Source organism: Sorex fumeus, unplaced genomic scaffold (genome assembly GCF_029834395.1).
Source record: "Sorex fumeus unplaced genomic scaffold, SorFum_2.1 ptg000009l, whole genome shotgun sequence".
Lineage (NCBI taxonomy): Eukaryota > Metazoa > Chordata > Mammalia > Eulipotyphla > Soricidae > Sorex > Sorex fumeus.
The window spans coordinates 22,599,836-22,620,608 of NW_026606066.1; the positions used below are offsets into that span (position 1 = coordinate 22,599,836).

General features: G+C 40.5%; 2 protein-coding genes across 3 annotated transcripts in view; one reads left to right on the forward strand and one right to left on the reverse strand.

Annotated features, from left to right (window-relative positions):
• Positions 1–521: 521 nt before the first annotated feature.
• KLHL41 (kelch like family member 41) lies at positions 522–18,810 on the forward strand. Its single transcript, XM_056110311.1, has 6 exons — positions 522–1,791; positions 6,093–6,250; positions 6,367–6,474; positions 11,174–11,359; positions 12,627–12,773; positions 18,186–18,810. The coding sequence occupies exons 1-6, from the start codon at positions 682–684 to the stop codon at positions 18,295–18,297; spliced, it is 1,821 nt and encodes a 606-aa protein (XP_055966286.1). The 5' UTR covers positions 522–681; the 3' UTR covers positions 18,298–18,810.
• A 48-nt stretch (positions 18,811–18,858) lies between these two features.
• FASTKD1 (FAST kinase domains 1) overlaps positions 18,859–20,773 on the reverse strand; it is a 35,357-nt gene continuing 33,442 nt past the window's right edge. For both annotated transcript variants that reach the window (XM_056110315.1, XM_056110314.1), the window contains one exon: positions 18,859–19,589. In XM_056110315.1, coding sequence (XP_055966290.1) covers positions 19,488–19,589 — 102 coding nt within the window. In that variant the 3' untranslated portion in view covers positions 18,859–19,487. The remainder of the gene's footprint in view (positions 19,590–20,773) is intronic.

Genomic DNA, 20,773 nt, shown 5'->3' on the forward strand with positions numbered 1-20,773 from the left:
TTAATATTTCTGCATTTATTGTTTCTAATATGCTGGAGATGTTATTTTAAAGGTTTCTTTGAAAGCCTATAATTACAGTAGATAATAGAAAATTACATTGCCCACATCTTAAAAAAAAACCTATAAGTTCACTTCTGTTTTAAATAGATGATAGAATTTGTGTGTAACAGTTATTGGAAAGAGAATCTTGCTTATGAGAAGGCAAATAAATTTGCGTCACATTCTTAACCTTTTCATCATTAACTCAGAGAGCCAAATGGCTTTGCCACTAGACTGTTTTTAGTAGACTGACTCATTTTGTGACTTTTTTTTCTGGGCAAGGAGTGGTGGGGTTCCCTCAATAAACATTTTCTTGCTGAAGTCTTTATTATCTCGCCATGTTTTTTGTTATTTCAAGTTTTTCCCCAACATTTAAATCTCGTTTAACTGTTTCCTTCTTGACAAAAAGTTCCAGTTGTTCCTTTCAATCTGTAACAGCTGCAAGAATAACTCTTCTTTCCAAACTAGCTCTCCTAAATTCCGGTTGTTAGAGCTGGTACCTATATTTAGCTGGTGGGATTAAAGTGCAAAGACTTCAAGCTGGGCAAAGCACACTGATCTGCCTTTTTAACAGCTAGACCTGTGTGCAGAGAGGAGCTAAAGCCTTCAGTGTCCCCCTTCCTTACCCAGGTGACGCACAGAATGGATTCCCAGCGGGAACTCACAGAGGAACTGCGGCTTTACCAATCTACTCTTCTTCAGGACGGTCTAAAAGATCTCCTGGATGAGAACAAATTCATCGATTGCACCCTGAAAGCAGGTGACAAAGGCCTGCCTTGCCACCGATTGATTCTGTCCGCTTGTAGCCCTTACTTCCGTGAGTATTTTTTATCTGAAATTGAGGAGGAGAAAAAAAAGGAGGTCGTCCTAGATAATGTGGATCCCGCAGTTCTGGATTTAATCATCAAGTACCTGTACTCTGCCAGTATCGACCTCAATGACGGGAATGTGCAAGATATTTTCGCTTTGGCCAGCCGCTTCCAGATCCCCTCGGTGTTCACTGTGTGTGTTTCGTACCTTCAGAAAAGACTTGCTCCTGGAAACTGCCTAGCCATCCTGAGATTAGGACTTCTTCTGGACTGCCCCAGACTTGCCATCTCAGCCCGGGAATTTGTGTCAGATCGCTTTTTACAGATTTGTAAGGAAGAGGACTTTATGCAGCTGTCAGCACAGGAATTGATCTCAGTCATTTCAAACGACAGCCTTAACGTAGAAAAGGAAGAAGCCGTATTTGAAGCAGTGATGAAGTGGGTGCGAACAGACAAAGAAAACAGGGTAAAGAGCCTTAATGAAGTGTTCGATTGCATTCGTTTTCGCCTTATGGCAGAAAAATATTTTAAAGATCATGTCGAGAAAGACGATATCATTAAAAGCAACCCCGATCTCCAGAAAAAAATGAAAGTTCTCAAAGACGCCTTTGCAGGGAAACTCCCAGAAGTTGGCAAAACGGCAGAGAAGGCTGAGGGCGCGGAGGTGAATGGTGATGTGGGCGATGAAGACTTACTCCCGGGTTATCTGAATGACATTCCCAGGCATGGGATGTTTGTCAAAGATCTCATCCTCTTGGTAAATGACACAGCTGCCGTGGCCTATGATCCCACTGAGAACGAATGCTACCTAACTGCACTAGCAGAACAGATACCCCGAAACCATTCCAGCATTGTTACCCAGCAAAACCAGGTCTTTGTGGTAGGAGGTCTGTACGTGGATGAAGAAAATAAGGATCAACCTCTGCAGTCATACTTCTTCCAGGTAAGGAAGATGCTAGAAATAATGGCATAAAAAGGAGCCAGTCACCCAGAATTTGTCAATTTTCTAGGTTGCTTGCATTCTGTTCTAATTGATGGTTTCTTCTAATGTTTTGGACTTATTGTTACTTAGAAGACTGACAAATATTTAGAACAGTCCAATTGATAGTGTTAATATTTAATAAGAGGTTTATAAAGAATGAGGTCCTAATATTTAATCGATGATTCAAGATTTCCTTTACAATCTTCTATCCAAAATATCATCTTTATAGCTGACAGTAACTATAAGCAGTGTTTTTCACTAAAAGTGAAAAAGTTTTTTAGTAAGTTTCTTAGAATTTTTTTAGTAAGAATTAAATTGACTCTTTGAGTTGGAGAAGTAGAACAGGGTTAGGATACTTACCTTGTACACGGTAGAACCCAGGTTCCTCTCAGGTACCTCATATGGTCCCCTGTGCCCCACCAAGAATGTTTCCTGAACACAAAGCCTGTGCACTGCTGAATAGCCCCCCAAAACAATAACAACAAAACTAGAGTTATTCTTGTTTGTGTTATCTTTCCTGAAAACTTAATGTATTTCCTAAAGTCAAAGTAATTTAATTTCAATTAAATTAATGAACTTTCTACCTTTACCCACTTCCTTGAGCTAATTTGAAGGTTTTGGAGGTAGCATTTTCAAAAAACTTGTGCACATATCTTGTCTACTTCGGAGTACCTTTTAGGAAAAAGCTATTTATACAAGTGTCACTCACCTCAATTGATTATATTTAGAAATTGTTATATATGATAATTATATTTATTTCTATGCAAATTTAGTGTTACAGCTTAACTTACTATGTGAAACCACAGAAGTTTTAAATCCTCCTAAATAACAGTTTAAAAGAGTTAAACTCCTATATTTAACTCCTTATTTGTTTAAAGGGAGTTGGTTCCATATGAGTACTGCATTATATTTCATCACTTTATGAAGAAATTAGTGGCTTAACTTTTACCTTTAATAATGCCAATATCATAACTTATAGCCTAAAGATATCTCAAAAGGGTGTGTTCAGTCATAGCTCCTTCATGGGCTAGGACTTTGGGCACTAACATTGGAAAAACCAAAGATAAATGAGTGTAGAATGTCATACCAGAGTCGATGCAAGCTCTCCAAGTGTGTGACATATGACATACTGTGCATTCATAAAATACTACCCTTTACTGTTTTTTTTCTAGTCTGGAAAATGTTCTTGTAATAATACACTTTATGTTAATCACGTTCCTTATTTTCAGAGGTCCACTGAAACATTATATAAGGAGTACCAAAATAAAATCAAAGTTGTAATCATAAGTATTTAAAGGCAGACCACAAAAACTGTCTTAAACCCTAATTTTCAATTCAGATACATTTCAGAGAGGACAAGTTCAGTTAAATAGGTAACAATTATACTTAATAAGTAAAAGTTTCATTAAATACAGGACATACAGAAACCTATAAATCATAGCTCCGTGGAATACTCCTGGCCTTCTCCTTAGTCTGTTTCATTATGTTACCCCCCATTCTGTTGGTAGATCTCTCATTTTTGGCTCGAGAAAACTGCTTGTTTTTATGACTATAAAATATCTATGCATAGCTTAAAGGGTCCATTTTCTATATTGCCCAGGACTTTTCTATTTTTAAAATGCACAAGTATGAACTGAAAATATAGTACAGAAGTCAAGGCACTTGTTTTGCAGATGGCTGATCCTGGTTGTTCAATATCCAGTTCCTCAAACCACTGTCAGGAGTTATCTTTGATCACAATACCAGGAGTAAGCCCTGAGAACTACTGGATGTGACCAAAAAACAGACAAAATAAATAAATTAAAATTTAAATGCACAAATAATAAAATAAGTGAATATGAATAGCAGGATTAAAACACCCAATCATAAAAGACTGTAACACATGAAAACATATGTATGAGCATTTCAGGTTTTTCCTCTTTCTGCTGGTCACATTTGTTTAAAAGGTATTAATTTAGGAGTAATACAATCTTTGGTTGTATACTATAAATAGCTTACTTATACCAAGCCAGAAAAGTTGGGCAGCTTGACAGCTCACTTCTTCAAAGCCTGGCAGGCAGTCTGTTATTGTACCTGCTGTGAGAAGTTACCCTCTCGGGTGGTCTGGGGAGGAAGATACTGTACAATGTGGGTAGTAGCCCTCGGTTTAATGATGACAGCCTGCCCCACTTCAAAAAACATACTATGCAAGTCTGTGTCTTAAATGCTCATGAATTTAAGCAAATTATTTAGGCTTTCTGTTGCTCCTTTGCAAATTGAAGATACAGGTGCCTAACCTGGAGGACACAATGAGATTGCCTGTGTAAAATTATGAGGTGGGAAGCCCATCACAGAGTTAAAACTCCTCAGATGTCCATTGTTATTTCAAGCAGACCACTCCCCACTTTTCTGAACAAAAGAGGTTTTTTTTAATTAAAATTAGGGGAAAAATTAGGGAGTATCAAAGCCTAGATGTTGACATCAGTGAATGCAAAGCTAACAGTGCACATAAGGGACTAAGCTCTTCATTGTCTCTAGACTTGATTAGAACTTGCCTTGCCCTGTGGTTACAGAGAGCCTTTGCTGCCCCACATCCTTAAATCTCTGTCTAGTCTGGCTAGGCTTTCCGAGCTTGATTCAGTTCTCTGCCTATGTCTCTGAAAGTAGCACAAGCAGACCAGGACATCTGAAACTGCAATCCCTTCTGGAGGCAGTTTTCTTGTGCCTTGGTAAATGCAAAGTGCACAATCTTAAAAGGACCAACAAGAGTGCTGGGACCATGCCAGTCACAACAGAAGCACCAGCACCTCGTGCCCAGATCCTGAACACTAGGAGGGTCATCTTAGCTTGCAGAAGGGGTGGAAGCCAAAACAAGCAAAGCTATTTCCCTAGTGCTCCCTTTTGGTGCTCCCTTCTCTATCTGAGAAGATCTACATATGTATATGGAAGGGAGAGGATAAATCAAAGAAAGAATATTTTAAATGATTTCAAACAAAAATCTAAGAAACATTAACCCCTACAATGGTAGTAAAGCAAACAGTAAAACCATAAAATAAGAAAGAAAGAAAGAAAGAAAGAAAGAAAGAAAGAAAGAAAGAAAGAAAGAGAGAAAAGAAAAGAAAAAAGGTCTTGCCAAAATTTCCATTTGTCTATGGGAGTGACATAGACACACTGAGTGACAGGTCCAGCTGTCCCAGGTACCTCTTGGGGAGCCTGATAAATATAGCTCGCAGGCAAGGCAGAGTTCACTCACACCACAGTGATGACCTCTCTCACCCCACTGTCCTAAAAGTATGGATTCCTTACATTAAACCTGTCTATGGAAACAGAGGGAGAACATTTAACAAGAAACCTCACAGTTTTTTTTTAATTTTTATTAGTGAAACACCATGAAGTACAGTTGTAGACTTACAAATTTTTGTGCTTGGGTTTCAGTTATACAATGATCGAGTACCCATCCCTCCACCAGTGCCCATTCTCTACCACCACTGATCCCAGTATTGCTCCCACCCCCCATATCCCCCATCCCACCCTGCCTCTATGGCAGGGCATTCCCTTTTGTTCTCTCTCTCTTTTTGGGTGCTATGGTTTGCAAAAGAGGCATTGAGTGGCAATCATGTTCAGTCTATAGTCTACTTTCAACATGCATCTCCCATCCTGGGAGGATCCTCCCAACACCCTTTATTTGGTGCTCCCTTCTCTATCTGAGCTGCCTTTTCCCCTAGCATGTGCGGCTGGCCTCCAAGCCATGGAGTAAACCTTCTGGTACTTATCTCGGCTATTTGGTGTTAGTCTTCTATTTTCTTACTCTATGTTCCCCAAATAAATGCAATCTTTCTATGTCTGTCCCTCTCTTTCTGACTCATTTCGCTTAGCATGATACTTTCTGTAGTACCACTTGTATGTAAATTTCATGACTTCATCTTTTCTAACAGCTACATAGTACTCCATTGTGTAGATGTACCAAAATTTCTTTAACCAGTCATCTGTTCTTGGGCACTCAGGAAACTTCACAGTTTTAAACTGATTTCTGGTGACCTTTCTATACCCTTTCATTGAAGTCCTTCCATTTTGGTACTTTTAGCAGTTTTGGCAGGCCAAGTGAATTTTCTCAGTTTTTGGCAATTTGAAAGTAAAATATGAGACCTTTGGACTACAGTTTTATTTTATCTATAAGATTCTTTACTATCTCAATAAATTCTAAACAGAGTAAGCATTTGAGTGATGGCCTCTAACTTTTTTCCAACAAGCCCCACAGTTGCTGATATACTTTTTCCTTTCAGCTTGATAGTGTATCATCTGAATGGGTTGGACTTCCACCTCTGCCTTCAGCCAGGTGTCTGTTTGGTCTGGGAGAAGTAGATGACAAGATCTATGTAATTGCTGGCAAAGACCTTCAAACAGAGGCTTCGCTGGATTCAGTATTATGCTACGATCCTGTGTAAGTTGGTATTCCCTTCTAAGCATTAAGGCATATAAATGAATGTATGTAATGTATTTCTATTTTTAGAAACTGAGATTTACTGAAAGCTTATCGGTTTTGTCTTCTGATTTTAGAACTTCAAAATGGAATGAAGTGAAAAAACTTCCTATCAAAGTCTATGGCCATAATGTGATTTCACATAAGGGAATGATCTATTGCCTAGGAGGAAAGACAGATGATAAGTAAGTACCCTGAAGTCATCTTTGTGTTCCTTTTAACATTTGTTCCAAATGTAAAATGTAATCATTAGTTCCAAATGACTTTTTTTTTATCACATTGGTTCCTTTCTACATTTTAATCTTTACATTAAAATGAAACCTGGTTCTCATGCATAATATTTTTGAAGTGAAATTTTAAAATTAAAAAATTGAGAAGTTGTCTCAGGATGTTATAATTTATTTCCAAAGGTCACTGTATAAAATTCTTTTAATTGCTACAGTGGGATTGAAAGATAGCACAAAGGGCTGTAGTGCCTTCTCTGCTAGCACCCTGGCATCCACGTGGCCCCCTGAATGCTGCCAGGAGCAACCTCAAAACAGCAATCTGAAAGTAGCCTTGAAAAAATAAATAAAATTGATGGGGCTGGAGCAATAGTACAGTGGGTAGGGCGTTTGCGTTGCATGCAACTAACCCTGGAATCCCATCACTGACCTCCCGTTGTTCATCGATTTGCTCGAGCGGGCCCGGTAACGTCTCCATTTTGAGACTTCTTGTTACTGTGTTTGGCTATCGAGTATGTCATGGGTAGCTTGCCAGGCTTTGCCGTGGGGGCGAGATACTCTCGGTAGCTTGCCGGGCTCTCCGAGAGGGGCGGAGGAATCGAACTCAGGTCGGCCATGTTGGCCACTTGCAAGGCAAATGCCCTACCTGCTGTGCTATTGCTCCAGCCCACCTAAACGCAGAGGTAGTAGTAACCCCTGAGCATCTCCAGGTGTAACCCAAAAAACACCGAAACTAAAATTGTTAAAGTAAACTTGTAGGTGCTAAGCATACTGGCACAGTATCTCCATCAGTAGCACCGTCACAGTGTCAAACAATATTTAGTAAAATAATGACGTCTTCCCACTTAGGTTATTTAAGATTGTACTTTACTACATTAAAACACGTGAGCTTTCTTGTTATTTATTCTAATACTTGTCATAAGTAGATAAAAGCTAGGTGTAGGAGCTGGAAAGATAGTACAGCAGCTAAGCAGCTTGCCTTGCATGCAACTGTCACATGTTTTATCCCTGACAGCATACATGGTACCTTCCTTTCAAGAATGATCCCTGAGCACAGAGCCAGGAGTTACCTCTGATCACCATCCCCAAGTGTGGCCAAAACACACACACACACACACACACAATTAGGTATATCTCTAAAATGTCATATTAAAATATAATTTTAAATATAAGATTAAAACAATCATGCATAAAAATAAGATGAATTTTTCTACATATGTTTATGACAATTTGTGTATATGTGTGTGTGCATGTGTATATGTGCATTTTTATGCGTACACATGTTTGTGTGTGTGTGTTTGTGTGACTGGGGATTGAATCTGGGGGTTCACACAGCTGAGGCATGTGCTATCACTGCTGCATCCTTAGACTAACTTTATTCTTATTCTTAATTACTGAATTAACATTGAATTATATAAATTTTATGTGTGGCTCATTAAAAATCAGCATATGTTTGTACTATAAAAAGATCATGGATTTGGGCTTTATGTTCATAAAACAGACCCTGATGAATCAGGGAATACATGGAACGGAAATACATGGTAACTGAATAGAGGAACGTTACTTCCTCAGTAATATATATATATATATATTTTTTTTTTATGTAGGAGTAGCACTGTAGCACTGTCTCCCGTTGTTCATCGATTTGCTCAAGCAGGCACCATTGTGAGACTTGTTGTTATTGTTTTTGGCATATCTAGCACAGCGGGTAGGGCGTTTTCCTTGCACACAGCCACCTGGGTTCAATTCCTCCATCCCTCTCAGAGAGCCTGGCAATGTAGGAGTACTGATATTTATTCAGTCACTGATTATGATTGAATATGACTGAACCTCAGTAATATTTTAACTTCTTTTTTAAAAAATTTTTGTTTGTTTTACTGGTTAGTTGGTTGGTTTGGTTTGGGGATCACACTTGGCTATGCTCAACTACACTCCTGGCAGTGCTGGGTCTTTAACCAATGTCTGCCCTGGCAAAGCAAGCACTTCACTTCCTTTACTGTCTCTGCAGCCTAACAGCTGGACAGAGGTGGTGAGAATAACCCCAAGCAACCCTCTAGGAGCTACTCCTGAGCACCATTGGAACACCACAACCCCAAAACTCAATGGGTTTTTATACAATCTGTGTTCAAAGTTAACTTAATTCTAATTTCTTTAATCATCCTTAATTCCAGTTATATCCACCAGGATTATTTAAAAGAAGTACTTATTATAAATCCACTGAGTGAAAAATCAATTATGGGTATTTTCCCCCAATGGAAAGTTATATTAAGAAGAGTTCTGATTTAGGGGGCTGGAGCAATAGCACAGCGGGTAGGGCATTTGCCTTGCACATGTCCAACCCGGGTTCGATTCCCAGCATCTCGTATGGTCCCCTGGGCACCGCCAGGAGTAATTCCTGAGTTCAGAGCCAGGAGTAACCCCTGAAGGGCATTGCTGGGTGTGACCCAAAAAGAAAAAAAAAAGAAGTATTCTGATTTAAGAAATAGATTCTACCAAGTGATTTTATTGTTTCCTGGAGCGATAGCACAGTGGTAGGGCGTTCGCCTTACAAGCGGCCAACATGGCCGACCCAAGTTCGATTCCTCTGCCCCTCTTGGAGAACCCGGCAAGCTACCGAGAGTATTCGATATGCCAGAAACAGTAACAACAAAAGTCTCCAATGGAGACGTTACTGGGCCCGCTCGAGCAAATCGACGATCAACGGGAGGGCCTTTACCTTTACCTTTACCTTATCTTCAATTCCTACTAGTAACTCTGAAACATCAGTAAGAAGCATACAAGTCCTGTCAGTAAGAACATATTAATTTGCAGAATATGACTAACCAAGATAATATTGCTTGACAAATGCCAAAGCCAGGAACTCTGAACTGAGTCATCATCTAAAAGGGATCACTGAATTGCATTAGGTTATCACCAGGGTATTTGAGGAACATGATTTGGTATCATACTACTCCCAAGAAGTTTTAAAGTAATAGTCAAACATTAGGAGAACTGCTTCTATTAGATCTACTACAACATTAAATTAAAAATGATCAACAGATAGTTTTTTTTGCCTTTGACTTTACCAAATATACCAAATTAATTATTTGAAATTCTGAACCCCCATCAGAATATTATGGATCTCTTTAAGGAACACAGAATAATAATTCAGATGAATCCAAGTTTTTCTAGTACAATTAGCATATTCTCATTATTTATCAATTCTAATGACTAGTTGTCTAATCTATAGTTTCTTAAAATATATTGGTGGATTAAAATAATATGAGGGACTGGAGAGATGGTACAGAGGGTAGGGTGCTTTCTTTGTATGTGGCAGATATGAGTGCAGATCCAGGAGTAAACCCTGAACATCTCTGGGTGTAGCAAGAAAAGGAAAGAAAAAAAAAGGAAAAGAAAAAGTCATCATATCAAATAATTTTATTTTTAAAATTTTATTTACTTTGGGGTATTTTTATTGGTGGGGGGAGGCCACACCCAGCATTGCTCAGCACTTACTCCTGGTTCTGTACTCAGGGATCACTCCTGGCAGGACTTGGAGGACCATATATGATATCACTCGAGCCTCTTCAATTTTTAAATATTTATACCTAATTATTTTTAAGTTATTGACTCATCCTAGGATATTTAGATAATGAATAAATTTAACATTTTTGTTACTGAAGCATAACAAAGCATTTATGATTTTTTCTATTTATACATTTATTGAATTTTGCAGTCGCTAGGATTAAATCCACTCTCTCCTGAGCCTCTGAGCAGTTGCTAAAAGGAAAAGTGCCTTCCTATCTAGTTGTACAATTAGTCAGTGAAATTGCAATAATCTTGTACTTCAAGAACATGAAAATGATCACTATTCTCCCTTTGTTATCTAAACTTTAATCACTGTCACTGTCACTGTCCTCCCATTGTTCATCGATTTGATTGAGTGGGTCCAGTAACATCTCCATTGTGAAACTTTGTGGTTACTGTGTTTGGCATACATCACGGGGAGCTTGCCAGGCTTTGTCGTGCCCGCGAGATACTCTTGGTAACTTGCCAGGCTCTCAGAGAGGGCCAGAGAAATCGAACTCGGGTCGGCCATGTTGGCTGCGTGCAAGGCAAACGCCCTAACCCGTTGTGGTATCGCTCCAGTCCAAACTTTAGTAAAATTGATAATTAAAAAAGTTCTCAAACAACACTTCAGTCCTCTTACGTGAAACTGTCCTTTGTTTGGTAGCATATGTTCAGAATAAGAATACTTTGGGGGCCGAAGTGATAGTACAGCAGGCAGGGCGTTTGCCTTGCACACAGTCAACCTGGGTTGGATCCCTGACATCATATATGGTCCCTCAAGCACCGCCAGGAGTAATTCCTGAGTGCAGAGCCAGGAGTAACCCCTGAGCATCACTGGGTGTGACCTAAAGAGAAAAAATAAAAAATACAAAATACTTTGGGAGTTTTTCTGATCCTCTGCTATTTTATACAAATAATGACTTAGAAATAATTCTTTCCAAAAGGGAAGGCAGGCTGGAGATACAATAGGAAAGCTGCAGCGCCCCCCAAAGGATAGCTGAGCATGGAGCATGGAGTAATCCATTGCCCCTGCCAGTGACTCCAGGTGTGTCCCACTGCCAAAAAAAGTGAGGGTTCTAAAGGACTGTTTTCTTGTCTTTTACACTTGCAGAAAGTGTACAAACAGGATGTTTATCTATAACCCCAAAAAAGGAGATTGGAAAGACCTGGCTCCAATGAAAACACCTCGGTCGATGTTTGGTGTGGCGATCCATAAAGGCAAAATTGTGGTCGCAGGGGGTGTCACTGAAGATGGCCTTGCTGCTTCAGTTGAAGCATTTGACCTCACAACTAATAAGTAAGTTGGTTACATCCTACCTATAACATATCAATCACTGTAAAAAATATATAATCGTGCGAGGAGTAGGGATGATGATGATGTGTGTGTTGGCAGGCTCTCCGAACGGCTCTCTCTCACTGCCTGCATTCAGTGCTCTGGAGCCGCTGTGTAGGGACCGGATTGGGATTGCTTCTCCTTTGTGCTCTGCGTCTGTGTGTGCCGCTGTGCTCTCTTCTGTCTCTCTATTTCGACTCTGTCTCTGTAGTGTCTCCTCTGGTTTCTTCCGATCTCTATCTCTCTCTCTGCAGCGCTTCTGCTTCTCTCTCTCTCTCTCTCTCTCTCTCTCTCTCTCTCTCTCTCTCTCTGGATTCTGCATCTGCCTCTGCCTCTGCTTCTGCTTCTTTTTCCTTTCTCTGCTTCTTCTTCCCTGGATCCTGACCCAGACTTCTGGAGCCTAAGCTCTTCTGAGCTTACAGTCTTGGTTTATATAGCAATCACATAGGGTGGTGATACAAAGGTGGGTTGAACATTAAAAAATCAACAAAGAGAAGTAAAACCACTCCTCCAGGAGATTAACTCAAGGATAAAATCTCATCCAAAGAGATCACTCCAGATTATTAAGAGATCCCCTAAGGGCGGGATCCCATCCAGGGTGTGTCACTTTCTTCTTTCCTCAGCTAGTAATCTACTTAATTAATTGTAGTCTACTTCTAATATTTCTAGCAATGTCATTCTGTATGAGCATAGTAAGAGATATATGAACTTAAGGTTTGGTTCTTCCTGAGGATATCTCACTATGTATTCCAGACAGCAGTCCTCAGGCCAGGTTAGTCTTCCTAACTAACTAGAAATTCATAAAATCTACATCCCTAGTTCCTATAAAGTCCTTTCATAAATTTTTATCTCCAAGCACTTGGATATTTCTTGAGAAATGATAAAGATCAGAGTTTAAGGTTTTCATATTAGAATTCAAATGAAATCTAACCTAGAAACCATAAAATGGCCACAACCCCCATCTTTCCTCACCCCTGACATACCACTAAAAGCATAATTTGAAGACATTTAAAAAAAAAGTGAAATAGTCTAGGATTGAAATATTGAACTTTCTAGCTAGCTTAGTATGTTAACATCTTTCAAATAAAGGAATATTTTATATATCTTCCAATAGCAAACCACCTCATTTTATTACCTTAATTCCTTGAATTTCATTATAATTTCCTATAATTAAAAAATACACAAGCATTTCTCTAGATTTTGCATTGATTATGTTTTCAATAATTCCTAGATGGGAAGTAATGCCCGAATTTCCCCAAGAAAGAAGTTCTATCAGTCTAGTCAGCCTGGCTGGATCCCTGTACGCCATTGGAGGATTTGCCATGATCCAACTGGAAACTAAAGAGTTTGCACCCACTGAAGTCAATGACATATGGAAGTAAGTTTTCTCCACCCTATTTCACAAACCAAATATTGAACATTGATAAAAAGGAAAAAGAAAACAGTTTTGAAATGCAAAGTGAGCTGGGTTCCTAACACAGGCTATTTTAAGTCTACTAAACTCTTCTTTCAGCAGGGAACCTGATGAACTAGTGCATCTGGCACCTACTTTTTGGTTGTTTTGTTTTTGGGTCACACCCAGTGGTGTTCAGGGCTTAGTCCTGGCTGACACTCAGAGATCAGTCCTGGAGGGCTCAGGGACCATATGTAGTGCCAGGGATCAAATCTGGGTGGCCATGTACAAGGCAAGCATCCTGCTTCCTGTACTATCCTCCAGCCCTGGCAGGTACTTGACCAAGTACTGCTGCTCATTTTTCACGAGCCTAGGAAGGAATGTGTCTGGGCTGTTTCTGAACCAGTAAAAGTTGGACTGCTGATCTGTTAAGCTTCATTCCGGCTCTAAAGTCTAGTTTTCTTGGCAGCCAGTAAAGGCTATTTCCAAACCACTTACTCTCCACCAGAGAGTACTTTATTTCCTAAGAAAATCATTCTGAATATTTAACCTCCAGAGTTTTCCCTGGTTCATTCAGTCCATTATGAATCTAATTTAAATAAGTTTTCAATTATTTAATAATTCAGTTACAAAATTTCTTTTTTAAGGAGTCATTTATTTTACCTCCCAGAGCAGTAGTGGGCAAGTCTCCCAAGTACAACACCAGCATTGAGTACTCTATTACATTTTTGTACAGTTACGACTAAAATGCAATTTTATCAAAGGATTATACCAAATTTTCTTGCGAGTTGAAGGTAAACTTAGAAACCAAAGTGTATGCAGGAAGTCTGGGAACAGCTGAAGAGTTCTATAGTCAGGGGTGGGATGGAGTGTGTGAATGTCTGGTCACTATTAGGATACCTCACGCCAGCCCAGCCGTGTTTGCTGCCCTCAGTCCAGTGCTCTGCTTCCTCATTGAGGTACAACTCTGATGCCTGATGTGAGCATCAGTGAGTCCACACGGCAACTTCCTCCAGAAACTGTCCAACTCTTGCTTTCCCTCTCATCTTAAAGACCAATCCCCATGCCCAAGGTGGGATTCCCTTTCCTGGCTGGTGGCAGCATGGAAATGTTGTCAGAGGACAACTCAGAGATCACTCCTAGTGGGCTCAGGGCTCATATGGGTTGCCAGGAATTGAACCCCGTTCAGTCATGTGCACGGCAAATACCCTACCTGCTATACTATTTTTCTGGCCCCTCAGTTGACAATTTCTAGGAGAGACTGGGGTAAAGGGAGAATCCCAGGCCTCACCTCAAACCTACTCAATCAGAAGCTGTACTTGAGCTAGATTCCAGATGACTTTGAGAACTTAGCTCAGTGGCACACTTCACAAAGTAATGAGTGAAAGCACAGCTAGGCTTAATACTGGGAAGTGGATTCTATTTGTTTTCTACCCAAAACAGCAGATTCTTCATTCTCAGCTGGTGAACTGGAAGAGTGAAAGGCCAGTGGCTTCATCAAGCACTTGTGTGTATCAGACATAATTTCCTTAGGTTGTAACAGGAACTATTGATGCAGAAGAAAAAATAAAGTGGCCATAGAAAGGAAGTTAACTCTTCCCTCACTCCTCACTCCTCATCACCCCCAAACAAGGAAGGATGGGGGAGAAACCAAGAAGATTATTAGGGAAAGAAAAAGGCAAGGCACGGCCAGAGTATAACACGTCAGACAGTTACCTGCATGCAGCCAACCTAGGTTCAATCCTGGCACCGCATGTGGTCCCTGAGCATTTTGAGGAGTAAGCCCTGAACATCGTTTGGTGTGGCCCCCAAACAGACAAAAACAAAAAATTAAGGCAAAGCTTAGCAAGAGGGTGAGCCAGGGAAAGGCTGAAAGCAGCTGAATAAAAGGATGAAACAATGATTGGCAGGGAGGTTAAGGTTTTGGGGGGAGTGTGTGTGGGGGGGACTATACCAAGAATGAATTGGTAATGATTCTCAGCCCAAACTGCGCATGACAATTGCCTGTGATGTTTCTATTTATTTATTTAGCTTTTGGGTCACACAGTGCTTGGACTATTCTGTTCTCATGAGTGACCCCCTGGCTCTGTGCTCAGGAGACCATACACAGTACAGGGAATCAAACTGGGGTTGGTTGCATGCAAAGTAAGCACCTTACCTCCTATACTCTCTGTCCGGCCCTGGCTATGATGATTTTTAATATATACTATAGCCTGGCCTTAATGTATACCATTACTGTGGGGAGGGAGACTAGCTTCACTAGTTGTCAAAAACCAGGTGATGCTAGTGAATGAAACAGCTATGGAAAAACACTGATGTTGGGTTAGAGAGAGAACTCAGTGAGCTCATGCACAGGCCTGGTGTTTGGAGATCCCAGGTTACATTCCTGGCACTTCGTGGTCCCCTAAGTGCTACCACAGTGGCCCTGGTGGCCTCCAGCATTGCTGGATCTAAGCAGCATCTGACGGAGTATCACCCCCTGAACAATGCTTGGGAGGACAGAATGTAACATCAAAAACCACTGATGCTGTGCTGGAAAGATAGGATCTGGATTAAAGCACTTGCCTTGCATGCAGCCGACTGATTTGATCCCTGACATCACATGCTCCCCTGAGCACCGCCCACTGCTCCGCTTCCTAATAGTGGTCCATAGGCAGTGCTGTAGGAAACAAACAATACCCTCTGCTAGAAGTAGTCCTCATAGTTCTGAGGGGAGCTTGGGGGAGGGAGCCTCTGATTCTGTTTTATTTCTGGGCTGAAATAAAATTTCTGAGCAGTTCTTTCACATGACTGGTGACGGGAATTATCAGGGAGCTTTTTAAAAAGTACTGATGCTCCATCCCACGTCTATTGACTATGATTTAATTGATGTGGTGCCTGAAATGGACTTTCAAAAGGTCCTAAGATGACTCTAATGTGCAGACAATTTTGGAAACCGCTGACCTGAGGAGAGGCAAGATAGGCCTTCAATATTACCTGTTCGGCTGCAGAATTAATTTTGGTCCTGATACTTACCATCCAGTTAAGTAAATCGAAAGACATGACTCTCACACCTTTCTGCACATTAGAATCACTCAGGGAATTTTAAAAACTCATGCTGGGAGCCCCCTGCTTTGCAAGGATGTGAGGATGTGATTAGAAGTTTAAATCCTTCATTTGCCACACGTGCCACACACAATCCTGGCACGTGTGCTGTCTTCAATTCCTAGTCCTATTAGTGATTTCTAGCCACTCTAGAGCCAAATGTCTTAAACCCCACAAATTGGGGTATAATTGGCCAGAGATAGGACAGGGGTTAAGGTATTTGCCTTGCGTATCATCAAATCCAGTTCAATCCCCAGCAATGCAGAGGGTCTCCAAAGCACCTCCAGGAGTGATTCCTGAGCACTGAACCAGATGTAAGTCCTGAGTATCAACGAGATGTGGCCACAAAATAAATGTGGGGCAGGGTGACCCCTAGTGAGAACCAGAACCAAAATGATGTGTGATCACCACAGTCAGGAAGCAGCCACATTGTGTGAATCCCACCAGGAGGTCCACAACAGATCTTGTATAGCTCAACTAAGAGAGCAGCCCCTGGTGAGCACCCTGCCTGAAACTATGTGAGTTTCAGAGCCAGGTGCAAATAGTATGTCCAGTCAGCATAACAGTATCCAAAACAATGAAGGAAAGGAACATGGAAAATGAAACAAAACGTTTGTCTTGTTTTGTTTTGGGTCCCACTCAGCGATACTCAGGGGTCACAACCGACTGCACCGAGGAACTACTTCTGGTGGTGCTTAGGGGACCATATGGGATGCTGGGGAGCAAATGTGAGTTAGGTGCATACAAAGCAAGAGCCTTAACCGCTGTACTATTTCTCCAGTCCCTTAATTTTCAAAACATTTTAAGGCTAGGCTTGGACTAGATGTCATACTGACTACACCTATCTGTGAAGGTACCAGGCACACCCTCCAGCTCTTTGTACCAATTCCCCAGTTCTTGGGACAAAGTATTTTTTTTAACCTACATTTTCATACACAAGAAACACTTGTTGCACAGTGCATTTCTGAGAAGTAGATATGGACCACTGGTGAAATTCAATCATTTAACACTTATCTTACACAATTATTACTTTATTTATTTATTTTTCTTTTTGGGTCACACCCAGCAATGCTCTGGGGTTACTCCTGGTTCTGTGCTCAGGAATTACTCCTGGCGGTGCTTAGGGGACGAGATGGGATGCTGGAGATTGAACCCAGGTTGGCCGTGTGCAAGGCTAATGCCCTACCCACTGTACCATCACTCTGGCTTCCAGTTATTGATTACTTTTAAAACATTACTTTTTTCCCTCATTCATTACAAAATGATTCTGGATATTATCTATGTGTCAAGAATTGACATTAACCTCTGAGGAACAAAGATATTAAATTATTTGTTTTTAACAAGCCTGACATAATAGAAATAGAATTTGAATATAATCACCGCAATAGGGAAGGGAGAGCTCAGTGGGCTGAGCACAGGCTTTGTATACTGGAGGCCCAGATTCCGTCTCTCAAGCAGCATAGTCACCTAGCACTGTCAAAAGTGACCCCAGCACTGCAGTCTGTGGCTTAAGAAGCCTGAACAAAGTTAATTGACAGAACTGCTAGTATATAAAGAACTGTGAGAAATGAAGAGGAAATAAGAGTTGAGGAAAGTGGAAAGGCTTCAGAGAGAAAGCAGTATTAGGAATTTCTCTAGTAAAGAGAGAAGAGCATTCTTGGCTCCTGACAGGAGAGACCCACGTTTTATTATTTTCCTTGGGTTTTTGGACCCCACTTAGTGATGCTCAGGGATTACTCCTGACAGTGCTCTAGGAACCATATAGGATGCCAGGAATTGAACCTGGGTCAGCCGGGTGTTAAGCAAATGCCCTATCCACTGTACAATCTCTCTGGCCCCAAGATCCATGTTTCAAAGGAATTAAATTTATCTGTGTTTGAATAATCAGAGGACACCAGTTCTCACCTAAAGTTAGGTGCATCAGAATATGGGTACTACATATACACAGGACAATAAAAGATAAGGAGAAGGATGATTTTGGTTTTGTTTGGGGGACTTACCAGCTATGCTCAGGGATCATTCCTGGCGATGCTCAGAGAACCATATATCATGCCAGGGATCGAACTGGAGTTGGCCACATGCAAGGAAAGCACCTAAATGTCTGTACTATCTTCTGCCCCCCAGTTCTGAAACTTAAGTGTTTACCTCCACACTTGGAGCCAGCTATTTTACCAGATCAAAGGTATATGATTAACTCTCACTACTTCTTAGCTGTGGACAAGCTTGCTTCCTAGGAAAGGCTTAACATAAGGCAATCTGTTAAACTTTCTACTTTGAAACTACTTATCGATTATTTTCTTTTTTCTCCATTAGGTATGAAGACGATAAAAAAGAATGGGCTGGGATGTTGAAAGAAATACGCTATGCTTCTGGAGCTAGTTGCTTAGCAACACGTTTAAACCTCTTCAAACTTTCTAAACTATAAACCAGAGGTGGAAAAAAAATAATGCATTGGGAGATGATCTGTTTGGATAATAGGGTTTTAATTTATTTTTTTAAGTCTATACAGAGACATTAGCGTAGAAATTAACTAAGTTATTATCCAGAAGGTTAGCAGTGGTTCCCCAAACCTCACTGAATTATCAGTGGTAACCAGTGCTTAACAACATTTTCTACAAAAAAATTAGTGTGAACAGATTATTTCATAATATACCACTTGATTGTGGGGGCGGGGGAGCGTCTCTAAATTTGGGTTGTTTATTAATTCTTTCATTTGCCTTGTTAGGATAATTTTACACTTGTTTTCTATTACCAATGTTATCAGAGAATGAAATACATACATATAAATTTTTCAATGTTTAAGATATCAAAACGTTCTCTCGTGTTTTAAGATATACAAGAATCCTGTGTATTGAAGATTACATACCCTAAGACATTTGAAATGCTATTTAAGAAACAGAATAAATGGGCTTTATTTGAAGGTGAAAAGTCTCTACATAGCCTTAAATTCAAGCTGTCTTTCTCCACTTTTTCTGTGACACTGATATATTATTTGTGCATTAGGTACTGAACTCTGGTTATACAAGAAATTGGCCATTTAAAAAAAATTATTTATTTTGTTTTTTTCAGCCACATCTGACTCTGCTTAGGGGTTACACTTGGCTCTGCACTCAATAATTACTCCTGGCAGTGCCAGGGAACCATATAGGATGCAGGTTAGCCGAATGAAAGGCAAACACCCTACTTGTACTATCACTTTGGACCTGAAATTGGCCATTTTAAACAAGTATTTGAACCAAATTAAACACATTTTAAAGCTATGCTGAAGATTCAAGGCACTTTACCTACCACTTTATCTGGGAACAAAGTGAATTCACAGGGTCAATAACTCTGAAGGGGGCTATGTGCTCAGGAGTAACCCAGAAACACTTGGGAGACCCTAAGTAGTGCCAGGGTCAGCGGGTTGCAAGGCAAGCACCATAACACCTATACTATCTCTCCAGTCGATATTAAGAACTGTAAACTTTCAATCAAATATCTATTTATTTTAAAGGTATTCAGTTGGCTTTGAAATCAGTTTGACACTATAATTTTTCAACAGTGTTACGCCACTTCATTAAACAAGTTCAAAAGGACACACCATGATAACTTTATCAAACTATAATTTTCATCAAACTACAACTGTGATTTTCCTTCTTCAAATATACAGTTCCTTAGGTAGGCCATCCGTGCATCCTTTGTGGACAGGGCCATGGAGTTCCATTCAAAATGCGGGATCTGTAAAATAAGTAAATGTAAATAACAGCTTTGAAGGCATCACAAATAACTTGGGAGAAAACTCAAAAGCACTACTAAGCAGAATCATTGAACCAATTATAGAATCCAAGTCGGACACACTGGATTTCTGACAAAGCTGAAGAGACCTTTCCTGCTTCAGAAAATATATACAAATAAAAATTTCAGCGGGTAGGGCGTTTACCTTGCATGCGGCCCACCCAGGTTTGATTCTTCCGTCTAGCTACCGAGAGTATCCCACCCACATGGCAGAGCCTGGCAAGCTCCCCAAGGCATATTAGATATGCAAAAAACAGTAACCACAAGTCTCACAATGGAGATGTTGCTGGTAACCACTCGAGCAAATTGATGAACAACAGGACAGTGGCAGTGACAAGTAAGATAATTTTTTTTTGAGGCCACACCCAGTGGTATTTAGTAGTTCCTCCTGGCTCTGCACTCAGAAATTACTCCTGGAAGTGCTCAGAGAACCATATGGGATGCTGGAGATCAAACCTGGGTCAGCCTTGTACAAAGCAAGCATGTGACCTTCTGTACTATCTGTCTGGCTCCAAAGAAATGATTTTTGTTTTTTTGGTTTTTTTGTTTTGTTTTGTTTTGTTTTTTGCGTCACATCTGGTGATGCACAGGGGCTACTCCTGGCGGTGCTTGGGGGACCATATGGGATGCTGGGAATCGAACCTGGGTCGGGCCGTGTGCAAGGCAAATGTCCTACCCGCTGTGCTATTGCTCCAGCCCCAAGAAATGATTTTTGTTTACTATTTTTTTTTCAAAATTGGAGGTTACTCTACTTCAGAGATATTTTAATATAAGATTTTTTAATATGAAAAAAGAGGCAATTCTAGAACTGTCACATTAAAATAAAATACAGAGGCAGTCTGGCTTATTAAAAAGTGAATGTCGGCACGCATATGCTGCCCGAGCCCATATGTGCTTGCGCCCACGTGGCCGAGCACATGTGGTGCCCCAGCACATGTGTTGCCCGCATCTCCCCTCTTGAGATGTGTACTTTCATGCTTTTGTGTCTAATGCTAGGATGTGTGTAGGGACTCTCTCTCTCCGTCCTTGGAGAAGCGCATGTTCTTGAGTACGTTACTGTTTCTCTCTCTCTCTCTCTCTCTCTCTCTCTCTCTCTCTCTCCCCCACACACACACACATCTTAAAAA

Bases quoted from the DNA above. Each gene is read 5' to 3' on its own strand.
- KLHL41 (XM_056110311.1), top strand. From the start codon at position 682: ATGGATTCCCAGCGGGAACTCACAGAGGAACTGCGGCTTTACCAATCT. The intron at 6,251-6,366 runs GTAAGTTGGTAT...TTCTGATTTTAG, and splicing joins GTATTATGCTACGATCCTGT to AACTTCAAAATGGAATGAAG. The intron at 12,774-18,185 runs GTAAGTTTTCTC...TTTCTCCATTAG, and splicing joins GAAGTCAATGACATATGGAA to GTATGAAGACGATAAAAAAG.